Genomic DNA, 21475 nt, shown 5'->3' with positions numbered 1-21475 from the left:
AAGATGGGTTTCCTGTAATAGAGCCAGTTGTATTTTCTGCCTATCAAGTTATGCGAAAACCTGCCTGATCTTTTTGGGATTGTTCAATCCCCTGACATTCCATGTCAAAAATCTAATCCCGCCCGCCATTCATATGTCCATTCTGTGTCCAGTATATTATACGACGTTGACCATGCAATTCAATCTCCCCACTCATCTAGCTCATTTGAAGTACCATGCTTAACCGCACAACTAACTGTTTGAACCCCCCCACTTCAGTATCCCATTCATGCCAAAGACAGGTCCCCATATAACTTGTAAACAACAAAACAACCAAGTTGGGGAATACCCACCTGGGGGCGACCAGTGACCCGAACTCCCACCTGCAGCGCAGCTGTGGTCAGGAGAACTCCCTTTTGTAACATTCAAATTACGTTTGCAATGTACTTCACCTATGTGCTTTGTTATTGTACCTCATGCCTTCTCCATTTTCTTCTGAACCTTAAGACCAAGGATAATTATACCTGGTATTATGTTGCTATTCGATGGCATCCACTCCCCCCTCCTCCCCAAAATACGCTTGTTTAAGCATATAGAAAGGGTGACATAATGCACCGTTCTACATGCATTACAATATTGTCAAGGTTCACCAAGCCGCACCCTTACTTCCATTATTGTCCCATAGTAGGTCCATAGGGGTGTGAACACCCACCAGTCCACATAGTACTGTGTGGGGTAATTCGACAGTCCTCCCCCATCACGCTTCTTTATATGTCCCTACCATTCTAGTAGTGGCACAGAGCATACCTTTTAACAGGTCCATACATTGTCCCACCATCACCTACTCGCAGTTTCATCGTTTCACTTCCAAATTCAGGACTCCGACATTGAAGGGGACGGGGATCGCTGCGGACTCTTGCGCTTGAGTTGCACCCATTTCACATATTCCCGTGCTTCCCGTGGTGAAAAATCTTCAGTTTCCCTTCGATGGTGATCCTCAATCTTGCTGGATACAGCATCGCATAAGGTACCTTCATTTCATGCAGCTTCTTTTTAACCGAAGTGAACTCTCTGCGAGCCGCCTGCACTGCCATAGTGAAATCCAGAAAAAAAGACATCTCATTCCCCTGGTAGCTGGTATGCTGCTTCTCTTTTGCTAGCCACAATACTACATCACAAACTCAAAAATTCAAGAGTCTGGCTACAATGGGTCTTGGCGGAGCGCCCAGCGGAGGCTTAGGGGTCAATGTTTTGTGTGCTCTCTCGATGATCAGCACTTGAGAGAGGCTTTCGGTAACGAATATGGTCTTGAGCATTTCCTCAACATAATTCTCAAGGCACCCAGTGTTGGTACTCTCAGGGACCCCCATAATACGCAGGTTATTGCGGCATGAGCGCGCCTCTAAATCCTCATTTTTGGCCCTTATGACTTCCAACAATTTCTCAATTTCCTGGCATTTGCCTGTAGTCACGTGTGTTTCATCTTCTATGGATGAAATGCGCTGCTCCGTGGCTGTTAGGCGCTCACCCTGTTTGTCCATCTTAGCAGACATATTGTCAGTTCGTAACGTGTTAGTGTCTATTTTCCCATCATTGGCATGCAGGTTCTTTTGCATTGCCTTCAGAGTGGCCTCCAGCGTGGACATATCCGACTGCCCAGTCTCCATCTCGGTGTCGGAATGCACCCCCTTGTGCTTCATGGTGCTCCTCGATTCAAAAGACAGCTTTGACTGCTGCTTATCTGCTTTTCCCATGCTGGCATTACAGTTGTGTCTCCGGTCCTCCCCAGGTGTGCCACTCCGCTAGATGTTCTACCTCTCAACCTACGTGTACCGGTTAGCTGTGCAAACACTCCTGTACCAAACCTCTGCTGTGCTCAGGATCACTGAAATAGGCTATTGTGGAGGTATCACAGACCCTGTGCACCACTGATACATTTCTCTCTCGGGGGGTCCCTCCGATATCTTCACCTACTGGCCTTCATGCATGCTGTTCTCCGTTTTTCACCATTTCTGCCCTATTGAAACGTGTCTCTTCACTGCTCAGCTGCTTTCGGGCATGAGCAGGGCTCGAGTCGGGGTACCACGCGGGTGGACGGCGTCCCCCCACTTATTTTACCAGGTTTTTCCGGGTGGACGCCGTCCCCCCTGCCCAAAAGCTGGACAGCATTGTGTGAGCAGAGAGCCCGGGTGGGAGGGAAGTTTCCCGTAAATTACCAAAGATATGCTAATATTTGTAATTGGAGACTTTAAGAGGCACCGGTGGTGTGTGCAGGCTGGAGTGATTGGGAGGCGGAGCGAGCAGGCGTTGGCGGTTAACGCTTGGAATGTGTGTCCTTCTGTATCTTGTGCACTTTTGAGCACTTCGTTGTGCAACTGGGGCACCCCCTCGGGGGAGTGGGGGGGAGGGGGGGTTGCAAAGGACATCGAGGAACAGACCAGGGGTAGCAGTGCTGTGAAATGCCCCGTCATCTAAAGGCATATGAATACTCATGAGATTCCTGTTGTGACGTCACTTCCGGTGACAGCGTCCCCCCACTTCTTTTCATGAGATTCCTGTTGTGACGTCACTTCCGGTGACAGCGTCCCCCCACTTCTTTTCATGAGATTCCTGTTGTGACGTCACTTCCGGTGACAGCGTCCCCCCACTTCTTTTTTTAGGACTTGTGCCCTGGGCATGAGCCTTTATAATTATACTAATCGTACCTTCCCGGCCCATGCGGTCATGTCTCCTTCACTCAGCTGCGCTCCACTGCACCACTCGTGGCCCTCCACCTTACCTCTGGGTTTACAATGCCGGCCCTGGCGATATTTGTTTCTTAGGCTGGCGTGCGGGTGGCGGTCCGCTTCACAGTCTCCTACCGGGCCGCACACCGCTCATGAGGCCCCTCTGTGGTCTCCGGATGCGACGCAGCAGCGGAGGAATCTCCCGGCTCTCGCTACCTTCGCAGCACCGTTCCACCGTAGCCCGCCTGGAATGCAATAATTATTCTCAATCGCACATGCAGGCACTATGGTGCATTAGCCAGTACACTTTGATCATTGTCGGCCGAGAGGTAATTCCTGCGACGCCATCTTCCTCATTTTCAGTCCGCAGCGTGTACATGCCCAATTGCCGATATACCCTGCCTCTACAGTTTGCTTCCGCTTATAAAAAATATCTCCTGCCATAGCTCATCCTCACCACAACTTTATTCCGACCTTGTTTCCTGATGGTGAATGTCGGATCCGCCGATAAGTACCAGATTTGGGCTCCCGGCCGGCAGAGCTGCACTACAGTGCGGCCATCTTGCGCGGGCCCTCTAGCGCCCATCCTACATCTTACTTAGCTCCTCTCCACAGAAAAATACCTGGACCTATCTTAAAATGTAGATTCCTTATTAAACTAGGTTACACAGTGGTAAGTGATTCCCTACCAAGAGACAAGTAGCTTCCTGCCCAGCTTCCTTACACAACTGATCTAGAGTCACCACCTCCCTCCAGGTCATTATGGGAACGGTTTTACATCTTGGACTTTTGCATGGTAGCCTTAAGCACAACTGAAAACTATGATTTGTAGTTGATGTAAGTGAGCCGTGCAGCACAATAGAAAGTTGCGTGGCCGCCTTGGTAAATTTGAAGTGTGGCGTGTTTAATTGTAAAACTTTTACAGGGAATGAGATGATTACCCTAAACTAATCTAACTCCAATCGCAAAATACAATTAAAAAGTCAACATTCCAGCACAGACAATCATCCAGGCTAGGCTGTAGCACATACATACAAAAGAACATGCACACAAAGGAACATGTTGTAAGTTTGTTTGTGCCAGTTGACATAAGGATGCCAATCAGGGGATGGTACAATTGATCTTCAGAGGGTATTTTCATACAATCATTCCTGTTCTTTTTTGAGGAACAACGCCACTCAAGAGCATGTGTAGAGACATCAGCGACAGACTGTAGGTGGGTTCACAGACATTTATCATCCACAGTGCAGAAGGCTACTGATATAAATGAACGTATCAGAAGAATCTTGGTCATTGAACAGGATTGGTTTAGGCTCCTATCTGGAGTGAAACCAGATTGATGTCAACCCAACATGGCTCTGTCTCAAGATATTTTTGAAAGCCGCTGGCCAATATATTTTCAAGAAACTTAGATAATCAGGGTAGTCTGGTATGTGTCATACATTTTGTCAATGAGGTTAAATAATTCTTAACACCACATTGTACCCGATCTGCTTTAAAAAGGCTTGCGTCTCAATTCTAAAGTCTTATACAAATGGTTTGTGGTTTGTTTCTGAAAGACAAAAACATACTGGCCGCACCTCCATAAGCTGGTACCATGGCCAGCATTGCAGACAACAGTTTTGGGGGACATTCCAAGTCAGTGCAGAAACGTGGCAGCTCACTGAGCTGGAAATGTGCCCCCAAACTTCCTCTTACTTCCCCTCCTATAGAGGTGGTAGAACTGCTCATTTTCTATTGGCCAAGCCTCAGCTGGCTTCGTCAGCGCATCACCCAACACGATCTATTGTCAAAACAGTACTCCAAGAGCCGCTGTGTATAAGTCGGACATTCAAATGCAGTTTTTTCCAATTTTCAATAGGCATGCAAGCGAAGACAGTTGTAAACAGAGAAATAGCTAAAAGAAAACTCCCAGTGTGTCAGGGCGTTTCTTTAAGAAACAACCCCCTGCTGACCAGCACACCCACAATTGCAATTTTGTTGACAGTCTTCCTGCAGTATGGGTGGAAGCACTTTCTGTAAACATTCCCTGCTAGTGTAACGGGGAACTTTAAATATGAAGGGCCTTCTGCTCCTAGGTCTGCTGCTGATGGGGCAGCAAAGGTGGGGTCTCCACCACCCTGCGTCCCAGTGGCCATCCTGCTGAAGTCTAGGTTGGACCAGAGAGCTCCATAACAGTTGACTTTATGGTAACATTTGATGTTACATGATGAAAAAGAAAAGAAATGTACTATTTAACCAAACCATCAGTGAAGGCATAGTGAATGCATACCAAAGAGTAACAAGAGAACAATAATAAGCACCTTTGTGGTAATAATTGTAGCTATGTAGAAACTGATTATTGTAGTCTTATTAAACCCTTGTTACCTATTAAATACACATTATTAGGGTAGATCATTCTGTTACTCAGAAGGTTAGTGTGGAAAGGAGATGATTTAGGGCAATGAAGCAATATCCTCAAAGAGGTATTCAAAATGTCACATGATTGCTATACATATTCTTTTTTTTTCTTTGTAAAACATTTTTATTGGCATTTATAAACAGTTATACACTTAGGCACAGGCAATAGCGTTATTATCATAGGCGTACATAACAGGAGCGCCCAGTCGCATCCCTTTCGGTCTCTCAATCTCGTGGGCCCTCGGGCTTCTCGCCTCTACTCTGAGTTGGGCTACAGGCATGTGTCCGGGATCTGCATCTGGGTATGCCCTACTGGAGCGCGCAGTGGTCTCCTCGCCACTTGGGGGCCGTACAGTGTGAGTATACCCCTGTGAGGGGTATCGTAGAGGCTATAGGGTTGCAGCCATTAACTAACCGTCAACTAACTGGGGACAGATAAACTAGGGAAAAAGGGTGCACTATGTCGCGGACCATGAATACTTGTAGCTGTGCGCCTGAGAGCTGGACCATCGTATGGGACAAAGTCGGGGTGGTCGCGGATGCGGAGGAGGGAAGGGAGTCAGGGGAGGCGGGAGCACTGATCATTGCCTATGTGGGACATGGCGGTGGGAAATGCGGTGTCTGCCTCTGCGAGTCACCGGGTGCTTGGACTGCCTGCGCATTTCCCGGATTGGGCTCCGGAGTCGTGGGCGCCCCCGGGAGGTCAATCAGTCTTGAACTCGCCACAGCTGCTGTTTCCTGCGCGAAAGCGTGCATTAACATGGCCCATGGCATGGAGATCGGGTGTTTGCGCATCCCCTGGGCCTCCTCCGTTCTGAGTGTTGTTTCCTCTGCCTTACCCCACTTCTTGACTGCTCCCACCCATGCCGCTAGAGGGGGCCCCCCCCGGCGTCTTCCAATGTATAGCGATGCATTGTTTGGCTAGGAGCAACACCAGGAAAGCATACCTCCTTTCTACCTTCTGTTGTTTATGTCGCCTATGGATACCCAGTGCACACGCCTCCCATGTGTCCAGGTCCTGTAACCCCGTAACCGTTTTAAGGGCAGTATGAATCGTGTGCCAGTAACTATAAAGCGTCGGACAATTGCTATACATATTCTTAATGTTTATATTTCATAGTGCTTACTTTATAATCACTCACAATTGCCCTCTAAGTTTAGAGTTGTTTCATATTAAATGAACTGTGCTCATTGCATATCTTGTGTATTGCAAAGTAGTACCTACCTAATGGCTAATTAGGGTTTTACTTCTACAACACAACTCTACATCTCCAAAACCACAACCACCCCACACAGCTGCAAACTAACATCATTGCTCCCTAATCGTTCATCAAGTAGAGGGATCACGTCCGTGACCATCTACACTAACGGCACTGTTCTCATTCAGGCAAATATCGAGAACCTAGAGGCTTTCGACTCCCTCTTTCCCACACTCCGTTCCGCTCTCCCCCATCTGCCTCGACCCGCCTTATCCCAGCTCCCAAGGGATACACAAACTATCGCCACCCCGCCCTGCGCCCCCGCTGCCCACCTCCCCCGAGTCACCTCCCACTACAGCGCCTCCACAAAGTGTGCTCTCCAACTCTGTAAAGAAAGTACACATCCTCTTCCTAAATGGACCCAACCTCCTCAACCCTGTGAACAAGCTCTGCCGACAGTGACCTTTAACCGCACTAGTTCACACACAGATCTCAGAAATCCGAACTCACATCATGACCCAACACACCCCCCTCACATGATCCCAAAAAGCGACACCATGTCCTACACAATGAAGGACAGACAACATTCCATAAACACGAACTGCACCACACAGGGCGAATCCCCCCAAGATGCCCTCACCCCTTCACACAACTCCTTGGGACAGCGTCTCGCGTCACTAGAAAGCCAGATAGACTCGATCTCCCGGGGCTTGTCTGAAATCCTCACCAACCTAGACAAGGAACGCAGGCCCACCCATAGTGTGAGAGAACAGGCCTTTGATAGGTCTCTCTGCACGCCAAAAAGGGCTGTATGTCTGCCTCAGCAGCCTGCCTGGATCCCAACAAAGCCGCTTGGGGCCAGAGGAGGGTTTCATATCCACTTCTTGTCTCCCATTTTGTGCCTAATGCCCGGCTGTCTTACTGCACATTCTGGGCCCAATTCACAAAAGGACTTACATGTAGTGAAGTTATGAGTGCAGAGTCAGAGACTCATATCTTTACTACACGTAAGTCAGTTTGCGAATCAGGCCTTTACGGTTTATTGCTGAGACAGTAAAGTCCCACCCCCTTCATGGTTTCTTCACGATGGGGCTGTGCTATGGCAATGCCATCTCAAGAGATCTCAAGTTGCCAATCTGTTTAGCTGGTTTGGCAAGGATACGTGGGTTTATAGAAGAAGCTGCCAGGTAATACTATAGATTGGTAAGCATGAGCACTCAAAATATGCCACTCTCTCTTCCAGGTGTGCGTCACAATGGCAGTTGGAGAGGAAATCTGTTTATTCAAAGGCATGTCCGCCAAAGTAAAAGGGATCCAGACCACCTCTTGCAGCTCTTCATATCTTCAGGCCTCCTCCGTCACCACGGAAAAGTTCAAAATCCTGCCCCTGGAACTTGGGCTGCATACCATCAACTTCACACTCAACTCTGATTATGGACATGAAATTGTTATGAAAACCTTGAGGGTCGTGGTACGTATGGATGATCTCATTTATTTTTTGATGGGGGATGTCTTTATTTATTTTTTTCAATCTGGGAGCAGAACATTGCTAAATATTGTAATAGGATGATGAGAGTTACTGCCTGGTCCATTTCTATTCGTTCTCACTCTGTTTGGGAAGGTCATTGCAGATGATTTTGGCTTTACTACTGGTCAATATATACATTTACATTTGAGTAAGATGCTCCTGACATTTCAGCAAATTCTCGTTGACTGAACTATTCAGACTTGCTTTCTACCTGAACTCACCAGAAATGAAGGGTTACGCTAGAAGAACGTAGGACAATGGCACAACCCTTTGAACTGGACTCCCACATCATTTGTCTGTATGCTGTCAACTCTTCTAATGCTCAGAAATAACTGAAAGGGGGCTCCTAGTCCATTTGTTGACATGTATAGTAAAGTAGGTCTATGGCTCTCTTGATTGCTCTGTGGTACCCTCTCCTGTGTATCCTATCTCTTGATTGCTCTGCAGTAGCCTCTCCTGTGTATCCTATCTCTTGATTGCTCTGCAGTAGCCTCTCCTGTGTATCCCATCTCCTGATTGCTCAGAGGTAGTATCTCCTGTGTATCCTATCTCTTGATTGCTCTGCGGTAGCCTGTCCTGTGCATCCTATCTCTTTGTTGCTCTGCGGTAGACTTTCCTGTGCATCCTATCTCTTGATTGCTCTGCGGTAGCCTCTCCTCTGCATCCTATCTCTTGGTTGCTCTGAGGTAGCCTCTCCTGTGTATCCTATCTCTTGGTTGATCTGCGGTAGCCTCTCCTGTGTATCCTATCTCTTGATTGATCTGCGGTAGCCCTTCCTGTGTATTTTATCTCTTGATTGCTCTGTGGTAGCCTCTCCTGTGTATGCTATCTCTTGATTGCTCTGCGGTAGCCTCTCCTGTGTATCCCATCATCACTTGATTGCTCTGGGGTAGCCTCTCCTGTGTATCCTATCTCTTGAGTACTCTGCGGTAGCCTCTCCTGTGTATCCTAGCTCATGATTGCTCTGCGGTAGCCTCTCCCCTGTATCCTATCATCTCTTGATTACTCTGCGGTACCCTCTCCTGTGTATCCTATCTCTTGATTGATCTGCGGTAGCCTCTCCTGTGTATCCTATCTCTTGATTGCTCTGCAGTAGCCTCTCCTGTGCATCCTATCTCTTAATTGCTCTGCGGTACCCTCTTTGTGCATCCTATCTCTTGGTTGCTCTGCAGTAGCCTCTCCTGTGCATCCTATCTCTTGGTTGCTCTGCAGTAGCCTCTCCTGTGCGTCCTATCTCTTGGTTGCTCTGCAGTAGCCTCTCCTCTGCATCCTATCTCTTGGTTGCTCTGTGGTAGCCTCTCCTGTGTAGCCTATCTTTTGGTTGCTCTGCGGTAGCCTCTCTGTGTATCCTATCTCTTGATTGATCTGTGGTAGCCTCTCTTATGTATCCTATCTCTTGATTGCTCTGCAGTAGCCTCTCATGTGTTTCCTATCTCTTGATTGCTCTGCGGTAGGTTCTCCTGTGTGTATCCTATCTCTTGATTGCTCTGAGGTAGCCTCTCGTGTATCCTGTCTCTTCATTGCGCTGCGGTAGCCTCTCCTGTGTATCCTATCTCTTGATTGCTCTGCAGTAGCCTCTCCTGAGAATCCTATCTCTTGATTGCTCTGCGGTAGCCTCTCCTGTGTATTCTATACATTGATTGCTCTGCAGTAGCCTCTCCTGTGCATCCTATCTCTTAATTGCTCTGCGGTAGCCTCTTTGTGCATCCTATCTTTTGGTTGCACTCCGGTTGCCTTGGTTGCTCTGCAGTAGCCTCTCCTGTGCGTCCTATCTCTTGGTTGTTCTGTGGTAGCCTCTCCTGTGTATCCTGTGTCTTGGATGCTCTGCAGTAGCCTCTCCTGTGCGTCCTATCTCTTGGTTGTTCTGTGGTAGCCTCTCCTGTGTATCCTGTGTCTTGGATGCTCTGCGGTAGCCTCTCTGTGTATCCTATCTTTTGGTTGCTTTGCGGTAGCCTTGATTGTTCTGCGGTAGCCTTTCCTGTTTATCCTATCTCTTGTTTGCTCTGTGGTAGCCTCTCCTGTGTAGCCCATCCCTCTCCTGTGTATCCTGTCTCTTGATTGCTCTGCGGTAGTTTCTCCTGTGTATCCTATCTCTTGATTGATCTGCGGTAGCCTCTCCTGTGTATCCTATCTCTTGATTGATCTGCGGTTGCCTTCCCTGTGTATCCTATCTCTTGATTGATTTGCGGTAGCCTCTCCTTTGTATCCTATCTCTTGATTGCTCTGCGGTATCCTCTCCTGTGTATCCTATCTCTTGATTGCTCTGCGGTAGCCTCTCTCGTGTATCCTATCTCTTGGTTGATCTGCGGTAGCCTCTCCTGTGTATCCTATCTCTTGATTGATCTGCGGTAGCCTCTCCTGTGTATTTTATTTCTTGATTGCTCTGTGGTAGCCTCTCCTGTGTATGCTATCTCTTGATTGCTCTGCGGTAGCCTCTCCTGTGTATCCCATCATCACTTGATTGCTCTGGGGGGGGGGGTAGCCTCTCCTGTGTATCCTATCTCTTGAGTACACTGCGGTAGCCTCTCCTGTGTATCCTAGCTCATGATTGCTCTGCGGTAGCCTCTCCCGTGTATCCTATCATCTCTTGATTACTCTGCGGTACCCTCTCCTGTGTATCCTATCTCTTGATTGATCTGCGGTAGCCTCTCCTGTGTATCCTATCTCTTGATTGCTCTGCAGTAGCCTCTCCTGTGCATCCTATCTCTTAATTGCTCTGCGGTACCCTCTTTGTGCATCCTATCTCTTGGTTGCTCTGCAGTAGCCTCTCCTGTGCATCCTATCTCTTGGTTGCTCTGCAGTAGCCTCTCCTGTGCGTCCTATCTCTTGGTTGCTCTGCGGTAGCCTCTCCTCTGCAACCTACATCTTGGTTGCTCTGTGGTAGCCTCTCCTGTGTAGCCTATCTCTTGGTTGCTTTGCGGTAGCCTCTCTGTGTATCCTATCTCTTGATTGATCTGTGGTAGCCTCTCTTATGTATCCTATCTCTTGATTGCTCTGCAGTAGCCTCTCATGTGTATCGTATCTCTTGATTGCTCTGCGGTAGGCTCTCCTGTGTGTATCCTATCTCTTGATTGCTCCGAGGTAGCCTCTCGTGTGTCCTATCTCTTCATTGCGCTGCGGTAGCCTCTCCTGTGTATTCTATCTCTTGATTGCTCTGCGGTAGCCTCTCCTGTGTATTCTATACATTGATTGCTCTGCAGTAGCCTCTCCTGCGCATCCTATCTCTTAATTGCTCTGCGGTAGCCTCTTTGTGCATCCTATCTTTTGGTTGCACTCCGGTTGCCTTGGTTGCTCTGCAGTAGCCTCTCCTGGCAATCCTATCTCTTGGTTGCTCTGTGGTAGCCTCTCCTGTGTATCCTGTGTCTTGGATGCTCTGCGGTAGCCTCTCTGTGTATCCTATCTTTTGGTTGCTTTGCGGTAGCCTTGATTGCTCTGCGGTAGCCTCTCCTGTTTATCCTATCTCTTGTTTGATCTGCGGTAGCCTCTCCTGTGTATCCCATCCCTCTCCTGTGTATCCTGTCTCTTGATTGCTCTGCAGCAGTCTCTCCTGTGTATCCTATCTCTTGATTGATCTGCGGTAGCCTCTCCTGTGTATCCTATCTCTTGATTGATCAGCGGTTGCCTTCCCTGTGTATCCTATCTCTTGATTGATCTGCGGTAGCCTCTCCTTTGTATCCTATCTCTTGATTGCTCTGCGGTATCCTCTCCTGTGTATCCTATCTCTTGATTGCTCTGCGGTAGGCTCTCCTGTGTATCCTATCTCTTGATTGCTCTGCGGTAGCCTCTCTCGTGTATCCTATCTCTTGATTGCTCTGCAGTAGCCTCTCCCGTGTATCCTATCATCTTTTGATTGCTCTGCGGTAGCCTCTCCCATGTATGCGGTAGCCTCTAATGTCTATCCTATCTCTTGATTGATCTGCAGTAGCCTCTCCTGTGTATTCTATCTCTTGATTGCTCTGCGGTAGCCTCTCTCGTGTATGCTATCCCTTGATTGCTCTGCTGTAGCCTCTCCTGTGTATCCTATCTCTTGATTGCTCTACGGTAGCATCTCCTGTGTATCCTATCTATTGATTGCTCTACGGTAGCCTCTCCTGTGTATCTTAACTCTTGATTGCTCTGCTGTAGCCTCTCCTGTGTATCCCATCTCTTGATTGCTCTGCAGTAGCCTCTCCTGTGTATCCTATCTCTTGATTGCTCTCCGGTAGCCTCTCCTGTGTATCCTATCTCTTGATTGCTTTGCGATAGCCTCTCCTGTGTATCCTATCCCTTGATTGCTCTGCGGTATCCTCTCCTGTATATTCTATCTCTTGATTGCTCTGCGGTAGCATCTCCTGTGTATCCTATCCCTTGATTGTCTGGGGTAGCCTCTCCTGTGTATCCTATCATCTCTTGACTGCTCTGCGGTAGCCTTTCCCGTGTATGCGGTAACCTCTCCTGTGTATCCTATCTCTTGATTGATCTGCAGCAGCCTCTCCTGTGTATGCAGTAGCCTCTGCTGTGTATCCTATCTCTTAATTGATCTGCGGTAGCCTCTCCTGTGTATCCTATCTCTTGATTGCTCTGCGGTAGCCTTTCCTGTGTATCCTATCTCTTGATTGCTCTGCGGTAGCCTCTCCCGTGTATCCTATCTCTTGATTGATCTGCGGTAGCCTCTCTTGTGTAGCCAATCCCTTGATTGCTCTGCAGTAGCCTCTCTTGGGTTTCCTATCTCTTGATTGCTCTGCGGTTGGCTCTCCTTTGTGTATCCTATCTCTTGATTGCTCTGCGGTAGCCTCTCTCGTGTATCCTATCTCTTGATTGCACTGCGGTAGCCTCTCCTGTGTATCCTATCTCTTGATTGTTCTGCGGTAGCCTCTCCTGTGTATCCTATCTCTTGAGTACTCTGCGGTAGCCTCTCCTGTGTATCCTATCACTTGATTGTCTGGGGTAGCCTCTTCTGTGTATCCTATCTCTTGATTGCTCTGTGGTAGCCTCTCCTGTGTATCCTATCCCTTGATTGATCTGCGGTAGCCTCTCCTGTGTATCCTATCTCTTGATTGCTCTGCGGTAGCCTCCCCTGTGTATCCTATCTCTTGATTGATCTGCGGTAGCCTCTCCTGTGTATCCTATCTCTTGATTGATCTGCGGTAGTCTCTCCTGTGTATCCTATCTCTTGATTGTTCTGCGGTAGTCTCTCCTTTGTATCCTATCTCTTGATTGCTCTGCGGTATCCTCTCCTGTGTATCTTATCTCTTGATTGCTCTGCGGTAGGCTCTCCTGTGTATCCTATCTCTTGATTGCTCTGCAGTAGCCTCTCTTGTGTGTCCTATCTCTTGATTGCTCTGCGGTAGCCTCTCCCGTGTATCCTATCATCTCTTGATTGATCTGCGGTAGCCTCTCCTGTGTATCCTATCATCTTTTGATTGCTCTGCGGTAGTCTCTCCCGTGTATGCGGTAACCTCTCCCGTGTATCCTATCTCTTGATTGATCTGCGGTAGCCTCTCCTGTGTATCCTATCTCTTGATTGCTCTGCGGTAGCCTCTCCTGTGTATCCTATCTCTTGATTGCTCTGCCGTATTCTCTCCTGTGTATCCTATCATCTCTTGATTGCTCTGTAGTAGCCTCTCCTGTGTATGCAGTAGCCTCTCTTGTGTATCCTATCTCTTAATTGATCTGCGGTAGCCTTTCCTGTGTATCCTATCTCTTGATTGCTCTGCGGTAGCCTCCCCTGTGTATCCTATCTCTTGATTGCTCTGCGGTAGCCTCTCCCGTGTATCCTATATCTTGATTGATCTGCGGTAGCCTCTCTTGTGTATCCTATCTCTTGATTGCTCTGCAGTAGCCTCTCCTGGGTTTCCTATCTCTTGATTGCTCTGCGGTAGGCTCTCCTTTGTGTATCCTATTTCTTGGTTGCTCTGCGGTAGCCTCTCTCGTGTATCCTATCTCTTGATTGCTCTGCGGTAGCCTCTCCTGTGTATCCTATCTCTTGATTGCTCTGCGGTAGCCTCTCCTGTGTATCCCATCATCACTTGATTGCTCTGGGGTAGCCTCTCCTGTGTATCCTATCTCTTGAGTACTCTGCGTTAGCCTCTCCTGTGTATCCTATCACTTGATTGTCTGGGGTAGCCTCTTCTGTGTATCCTATCTCTTGATTGCTCTGCGGTAGCCTCTCCTGTGTATCCTATACCTTGATTGATCTGCGGTAGCCTCCCCTGTGTATTCTATCTCTTGATTGCTCTGCGGTAGCCTCCCCTATGTATCCTATCTCTTGATTGATCTGCGGTTGCCTCTCCTGTGTATCCTATCTCTTGATTGTCTGCGGTAGCCTCTCCTGTGTATCCTATCTCTTGATTGATCTGCGGTTGCCTTCCCTGTGTATCCTATCTCTTGATTGATCTGCGGTAGCCTCTCCTTTGTATCCTATCTCTTGATTGCTCTGCGGTATCCTCTCCTGTGTATCCTATCTCTTGATTGATCTGCGGTAGCCTCTCCTGTGTATTTTATCTCTTGATTGCTCTGTGGTAGCCTCTCCTGTGTATGCTATCTCTTGATTGCTCTGCCGTAGCCTCTCCTGTGTATCCCATCATCACTTGATTGCTCTGGGGGGGTAGCCTCTCCTGTGTATCCTATCTCTTGAGTACTCTGCGGTAGACTCTCCTGTGTATCCTAGCTCATGATTGCTCTGCGGTAGCCTCTCCCGTGTATCCTATCATCTCTTGATTACTCTGCGGTACCCTCTCCTGTGTATCCTATCTCTTGATTGATCTGCGGTAGCCTCTCCTGTGTATCCTATCTCTTGATTGCTCTGCAGTAGCCTCTCCTGTGCATCCTATCTCTTAATTGCTCTGCGGTACCCTCTTTGTGCATCCTATCTCTTGGTTGCTCTGCAGTAGCCTCTCCTGTGTATCCTATACCTTGATTGATCTGCGGTAGCCTCCCCTGTGTATTCTATCTCTTGATTGCTCTGCGGTAGCCTCCCCTATGTATCCTATCTCTTGATTGATCTGCGGTTGCCTCTCCTGTGTATCCTATCTCTTGATTGCTCTGCGGTAGCCTCTCCTGTGTATCCTATACCTTGATTGATCTGCGGTAGCCTCCCCTGTGTATTCTATCTCTTGATTGCTCTGCGGTAGCCTCCCCTATGTATCCTATCTCTTGATTGATCTGCGGTTGCCTCTCCTGTGTATCCTATCTCTTGATTGTCTGCGGTAGCCTCTCCTGTGTATCCTATCTCTTGATTGATCTGCGGTTGCCTTCCCTGTGTATCCTATCTCTTGATTGATCTGCGGTAGCCTCTCCTTTGTATCCTATCTCTTGATTGCTCTGCGGTATCCTCTCCTGTGTATCCTATCTCTTGATTGATCTGCGGTAGCCTTTCCTGTGTATTTTATCTCTTGATTGCTCTGTGGTAGCCTCTCCTGTGTATGCTATCTCTTGATTGCTCTGCCGTAGCCTCTCCTGTGTATCCCATCATCACTTGATTGCTCTGGGGGGGTAGCCTCTCCTGTGTATCCTATCTCTTGAGTACTCTGCGGTAGACTCTCCTGTGTATCCTAGCTCATGATTGCTCTGCGGTAGCCTCTCCCGTGTATCCTATCATCTCTTGATTACTCTGCGGTACCCTCTCCTGTGTATCCTATCTCTTGATTGATCTGCGGTAGCCTCTCCTGTGTATCCTATCTCTTGATTGCTCTGCAGTAGCCTCTCCTGTGCATCCTATCTCTTAATTGCTCTGCGGTACCCTCTTTGTGCATCCTATCTTTTGGTTGCTCTGCAGTAGCCTCTCCTGTGCATCCTATCTCTTGGTTGCTCTGCAGTAGCCTCTCCTGTGCGTCCTATCTCTTGGTTGCTCTGCGGTAGCCTCTCCTCTGCAACCTACATCTTGGTTGCTCTGTGGTAGCCTCTCCTGAGTAGCCTATCTCTTGGTTGCTTTGCGGTAGCCTCTTTGTGTATCCTATCTCTTGATTGATCTGTAGTAGCCTCTCTTATGTATTCTATCTCTTGATTGCTCTGCAGTAGCCTCTCATGTGTATCCTATCTCTTGATTGCTCTGCGGTAGGCTCTCCTGTGTGTATCCTATCTCTTGATTGCTCCGAGGTAGCCTCTCGTGTATCCTATCTCTTCATTGCGCTGCGGTAGCCTCTCCTGTGTATTCTATCTCTTGATTGCTCTGCGGTAGCCTCTCCTGTGTATTCTATACATTGATTGCTCTGCAGTAGCCTCTCCTGTGCATCCTATCTCTTAATTGCTCTGCGGTAGCCTCTTTGTGCATCCTATCTCTTGGTTGCTCTGCAGTAGCCTCTCCTGTGCGTCCTATCTCTTGGTTGTTCTGTGGTAGCCTCTCCTGTGTATCCTGTGTCTTGGATGCTCTGCAGTAGCCTCTCCTGTGCGTCCTATCTCTTGGTTGTTCTGTGGTAGCCTCTCCTGTGTATCCTGTGTCTTGGATGCTCTGCGGTAGCCTCTCTGTGTATCCTATCTTTTGGTTGCTTTGCGGTAGCCTTGATTGCTCTGCGGTAGCCTCTCCTGTTTATCCTATCTCTTGTTTGCTCTGCGGTAGCCTCTCCTGTGTATCCCATCCCTCTCCTGTGTATCCTGTCTCTTAATTGCTCTGCGGTAGTCTCTCCTGTGTATCCTATCTCTTGATTGATCTGCGGTAGCCTCTCCTGTGTATCCTATCTCTTGATTGATCTGCGGTTGCCTTCCCTGTGTATCCTATTTCTTGATTGATCTGCGGTAGCCTCTCCTTTGTATCCTATCTCTTGATTGCTCTGCGGTATCCTCTCCTGTGTATCCTATCTCTTGATTGCTCTGCGGTAGGCTCTCCTGTGTATCCTATCTCTTGATTGCTCTGCGGTAGCCTCTCTCGTGTATCGTATCTCTTGATTGCTCTGCAGTAGCCTCTCCCGTGTATCCTATCATCTTTTGATTGCTCTGCGGTAGCCTCTCCCATGTATGCAGTAGCCTCTCCTGTCTATCCTATCTCTTGATTGATCTGCAGTAGCCTCTCCTGTGTATTCTATCTCTTGATTGCTCTGCGGTAGCCTCTCTCGTGTATGCTATCCCTTGATTGCTCTGCTGTAGCCTCTCCTGTGTATCCTATCTCTTGATTGCTCTACGGTAGCATCTCCTGTGTATCCTATCTATTGATTGCTCTACGGTAGCCTCTCCTGTGTATCTTAACTCTTGATTGCTCTGCGGTAGCCTCTCCTGTGTATCCCATCTCTTGATTGCTCTGCAGTAGCCTCTCCTGTGTATCCTATCTCTTGATTGCTCTCCGGTAGCCTCTCCTGTGTATCCTATCTCTTGATTGCTCTGCGATAGCCTCTCCTGGGTATCCTATCCCTTGATTGCTCTGCGGTATCCTCTCCTGTATATTCTATCTCTTGATTGCTCTGCGGTAGCATCTCCTGTGTATCCTATCCCTTGATTGTCTGGGGTAGCCTCTCCTGTGTATCCTATCATCTCTTGACTGCTCTGCGGTAGCCTTTCCCGTGTATGCGGTAACCTCTCCTGTGTATCCTATCTCTTGATTGATCTGCAGCAGCCTCTCCTGTGTATGCAGTAGCCTCTGCTGTGTATCCTATCTCTTAATTGATCTGCGGTAGCCTCTCCTGTGTATCCTATCTCTTGATTGCTCTGCGGTAGCCTCTCCTGTGTATCCTATCTCTTGATTGCTCTGCGGTAGCCTCTCCCGTGTATCCTATCTCTTGATTGATCTGCGGTAGCCTCTCTTGTGTAGCCAATCCCTTGATTGCTCTGCAGTAGCCTCTCTTGGGTTTCCTATCTATTGATTGCTCTGCGGTTGGCTCTCCTTTGTGTATCCTATCTCTTGATTGCTCTGCGGTAGCCTCTCTCGTGTATCCTATATCTTGATTGCACTGCGGTAGCCTCTCCTGTGTATCCTATCTCTTGATTGTTCTGCGGTAGCCTCTCCTGTGTATCCTATCTCTTGATTGCTCTGCGGTAGCCTCTCCTGTGTATCCCATCATCACTTGATTGCTCTGGGGTTGCCTCTCCTGTGTATCCTATCTCTTGAGTACTCTGCGGTAGCCTCTCCTGTGTATCCTATCACTTGATTGTCTGGGGTAGCCTCTTCTGTGTATCCTATCTCTTGATTGCTCTGTGGTAGCCTCTCCTGTGTATCCTATCCCTTCATTGATCTGCGGTAGCCTCTCCTGTGTATCCTATCTCTTGATTGCTCTGCGGTAGCCACCCTGTGTATCCTATCTCTTGATTGATCTGCGGTAGCCTCTCCTGTGTATCCTATCTCTTGATTGATCTGCGGTAGTCTCTCCTGTGTATCCTATCTCTTGATTGATCTGCGGTAGTCTCTCCTTTGTATCCTATCTCTTGATTGCTCTGCGGTATCCTCTCCTGTGTATCTTATCTCTTGATTGCTCTGCGGTAGGCTCTCCTGTGTATCCTATCTCTTGATTGCTCTGCAGTAGCCTCTCTCGTGTGTCCTATCTCTTGATTGCTCTGCGGTAGCCTCTCCCGTGTATCCTATCATCTCTTGATTGATCTGCGGTAGCCTCTCCTGTGTATCCTATCATCTTTTGATTGCTCTGCGGTAGCCTCTCCCGTGTATGCGGTAACCTCTCCCGTGTATCCTATCTCTTGATTGATCTGCGGTAGCCTCTCCTGTGTATCCTATCTCTTGATTGCTCTGCCGTATTCTCTCCCGTGTATCCTATCATCTCTTGATTGCTCTGTAGTAGCCTCTCCTGTGTATGCAGTAGCCTCTCTTGTGTATCCTATCTCTTAATTGATCTGCGGTAGCCTTTCCTGTGTATCCTATCTCTTGATTGCTCTGCGGTAGCCTCTCCTGTGTATCCTATCTCTTGATTGCTCTGCGGTAGCCTCTCCCGTGTATCCTATATCTTGATTGATCTGCGGTAGCCTCTCCTGTGTATCCTATCTCTTGATTGCTCTGCGGTAGCCTCTCCCGTGTATCCTATATCTTGATTGATCTGCGGTAGCCTCTCTTGTGTATCCTATCTCTTGATTGCTCTGCAGTAGCCTCTCCTGGGTTTCCTATCTCTTGATTGCTCTGCGGTAGGCTCTCCTTTGTGTATCCTATTTCTTGGTTGCTCTGCGGTAGCCTCTCTCGTGTATCCTATCTCTTGATTGCTCTGCGGTAGCCTCTCCTGTGTATCCTATCTCTTGATTGTTCTGCGGTAGCCTCTCCTGTGTATCCCATCATCACTTGATTGCTCTGGGGTAGCCTCTCCTGTGTATCCTATCTCTTGAGTACTCTGCGTTAGCCTCTCCTGTGTATTCTATCACTTGATTGTCTGGGGTAGCCTCTCCTGTGTATCCTATCTCTTGATTATTCTGCGGTAGCCTCTCCTGTGTATCCTATCTCTTGATTGCTCTGCGGTAGCCTCTCCTGTGTATCCCATCATCACTTGATTGCTCTGGGGTTGCATCTCCTGTGTATCCTATCTCTTGAGTTCTCTGCGGTAGCCTCTCCTGTGTATCCTATCACTTGATTGTCTGGGGTAGCCTCTTCTGTGTATCCTATCTCTTGATTGCTCTGTGGTAGCCTCTCCTGTGTATCCTATCCCTTCATTGATCTGCGGTAGCCTCTCCTGTGTATCCTATCTCTTGATTGCTCTGCGGTAGCCTCCCCTGTGTATCCTATCTCTTGATTGATCTGCGGTAGCCTCTCCTGTATATCCTATCTCTTGATTGATCTGCGGTGGTCTCTCCTGTGTATCCTATCTCTTGATTGATCTGCGGTAGTCTCTCCTTTGTATCCTATCTCTTGATTGCTCTGCGGTATCCTCTCCTGTGTATCTTATCTCTTGATTGCTCTGCAGTAGGCTCTCCTGTGTATCCTATCTCTTGATTGCTCTGCAGTAGCCTCTCTCGTGTGTCCTATCTCTTGATTGCTCTGCGGTAGCCTCTCCCGTGTATCCTATCATCTCTTGATTGATCTGCGGTAGCCTCTCCTGTGTATCCTATCATCTTTTGATTGCTCTGCGGTAGCCTCTCCCGTGTATGCGGTAACCTCTCCCGTGTATCCTATCTCTTGATTGATCTGCGGTAGCCTCTCCTGTGTATCCTATCTCTTGATTGCTCTGCGGTAGCCTATCCCGTGTATCCTATCTCTTGATTGCTCTGCCGTATTCTCTCCCGTGTATCCTATCATCTCTTGATTGCTCTGTAGTAGCCTCTCCTGTGTATGCAGTAGCCTCTCTTGTGTATCCTATCTCTTAATTGATCTGCGGTAGCCTTTCCTGTGTATCCTATCTCTTGATTGCTCTGCGGTAGCCTCTCCTGTGTATCCTATCTCTTGATTGCTCTGCGGTAGCCTCTCCCGTGTATCCTATATCTTGATTGATCTGCGGTAGCCTCTCTTGTGTATCCTATCTCTTGATTGCTCTGCAGTAGCCTCTCCTGGGTTTCCTATCTCTTGATTGCTCTGCGGTAGGCTCTCCTTTGTGTATCCTATTTCTTGGTTGCTCTGCGGTAGCCTCTCTCGTGTATCCTATCTCTTGATTGCTCTGCGGTAGCCTCTCCTGTGTATCCTATCTCTTGATTGTTCTGCGGTAGCCTCTCCTGTGTATCCCATCATCACTTGATTGCTCTGGGGTAGCCTCTCCTGTGTATCCTATCTCTTGAGTACTCTGCGTTAGCCTCTCCTGTGTATTCTATCACTTGATTGTCTGGGGTAGCCTCTTCTGTGTATCCTATCTCTTGATTGCTCTGCGGTAGCCTCTCCTGTGTATCCTATACCTTGATTGATCTGCGGTAGCCTCCCCTGTGGATTCTATCTCTTGATTGCTCTGCGGTAGCCTCCCCTATGTATCCTATCTCTTGATTGATCTGCGGTTGCCTCTCCTGAGTATTCTATCTCTTGATTGCTCTGTGGTAGCCTCTCCTGTGTATCCTATCTCTTGATTGTCTGGGGTAGCCTCTTCTGTGTATCCTATCTCTTGATTGTTCTGCGGTAGCCTCTCCTGTGTATCCTATACCTTGATTGATCTGTGGTAGCCTCTCCTGTGTATCTTCGAGTTGGTTTTATGTTCTTCAGTCTTGGACTTGTGCCATTGCTGTTTCAATTTTCGATGAACAGGTATTGTTAAGGTTATAGTTAAGTAATAAGTTTGATAATTAATTTGTAATCTAGGTTGTAAATTTCATAGAACCTCAATACAGTGACTACAACTGAAAAACACTGGCCAGACAGAAAGCATATTCATCAAGTTTTGAGAATGCAAGAAGTGATATTTGTAGTAAATAGCCAGAGCTCAATTCATTAAACTTTGGTTACACATCTGAAGTGCAGTCGCAGTTCCATGCAGAGCCTGCATGGATTGGGGAACACACTGCACTTTAGCTTCAGATGGCCTTCCTTGCTTAACAATGCAGCAGGCAAATCCCTAAAGTGTTATTTTGAGTGTGTTTGACAAGTTTTCTTTTGCGTTAACTTTCACCTTTTGATAGAAAGAAAATACTGTGTATATTAAAACCAGTGGATGAAAAACTAGACACAACCCCTTGACAAACCTGTCTGGTCATCGGAAGAACTGAGCAAACATCTCAGATCCCTCACAAGTGTGGTAGGGCACAGAAGTGAGAGACAGATCAATGGCTCTGTCATTCATTGACAGCGAACCTGGCCTGAATTTCAAGAGAGGGACCGGGCTCCCCCCACG

General features: G+C 48.0%; 1 protein-coding gene across 1 annotated transcript in view; it reads left to right on the top strand.

The window, feature by feature from the left end:
- The window catches only part of C5 (complement C5), a 384799-nt gene that overhangs the window by 219535 nt on the left and 143789 nt on the right, over positions 1 to 21475 (top strand). The window contains exon 21 of the mRNA XM_085613588.1: positions 7548 to 7775. Coding sequence (XP_085469714.1) covers positions 7548 to 7775 — 228 coding nt within the window. The remainder of the gene's footprint in view (positions 1 to 7547; positions 7776 to 21475) is intronic.

This window comes from Triturus cristatus, chromosome 1_2 (genome assembly GCF_964204655.1).
Source record: "Triturus cristatus chromosome 1_2, aTriCri1.1, whole genome shotgun sequence".
Taxonomy (NCBI): domain Eukaryota; kingdom Metazoa; phylum Chordata; class Amphibia; order Caudata; family Salamandridae; genus Triturus; species Triturus cristatus.
This window is presented reverse-complemented; position numbering and strand designations above follow the sequence as displayed.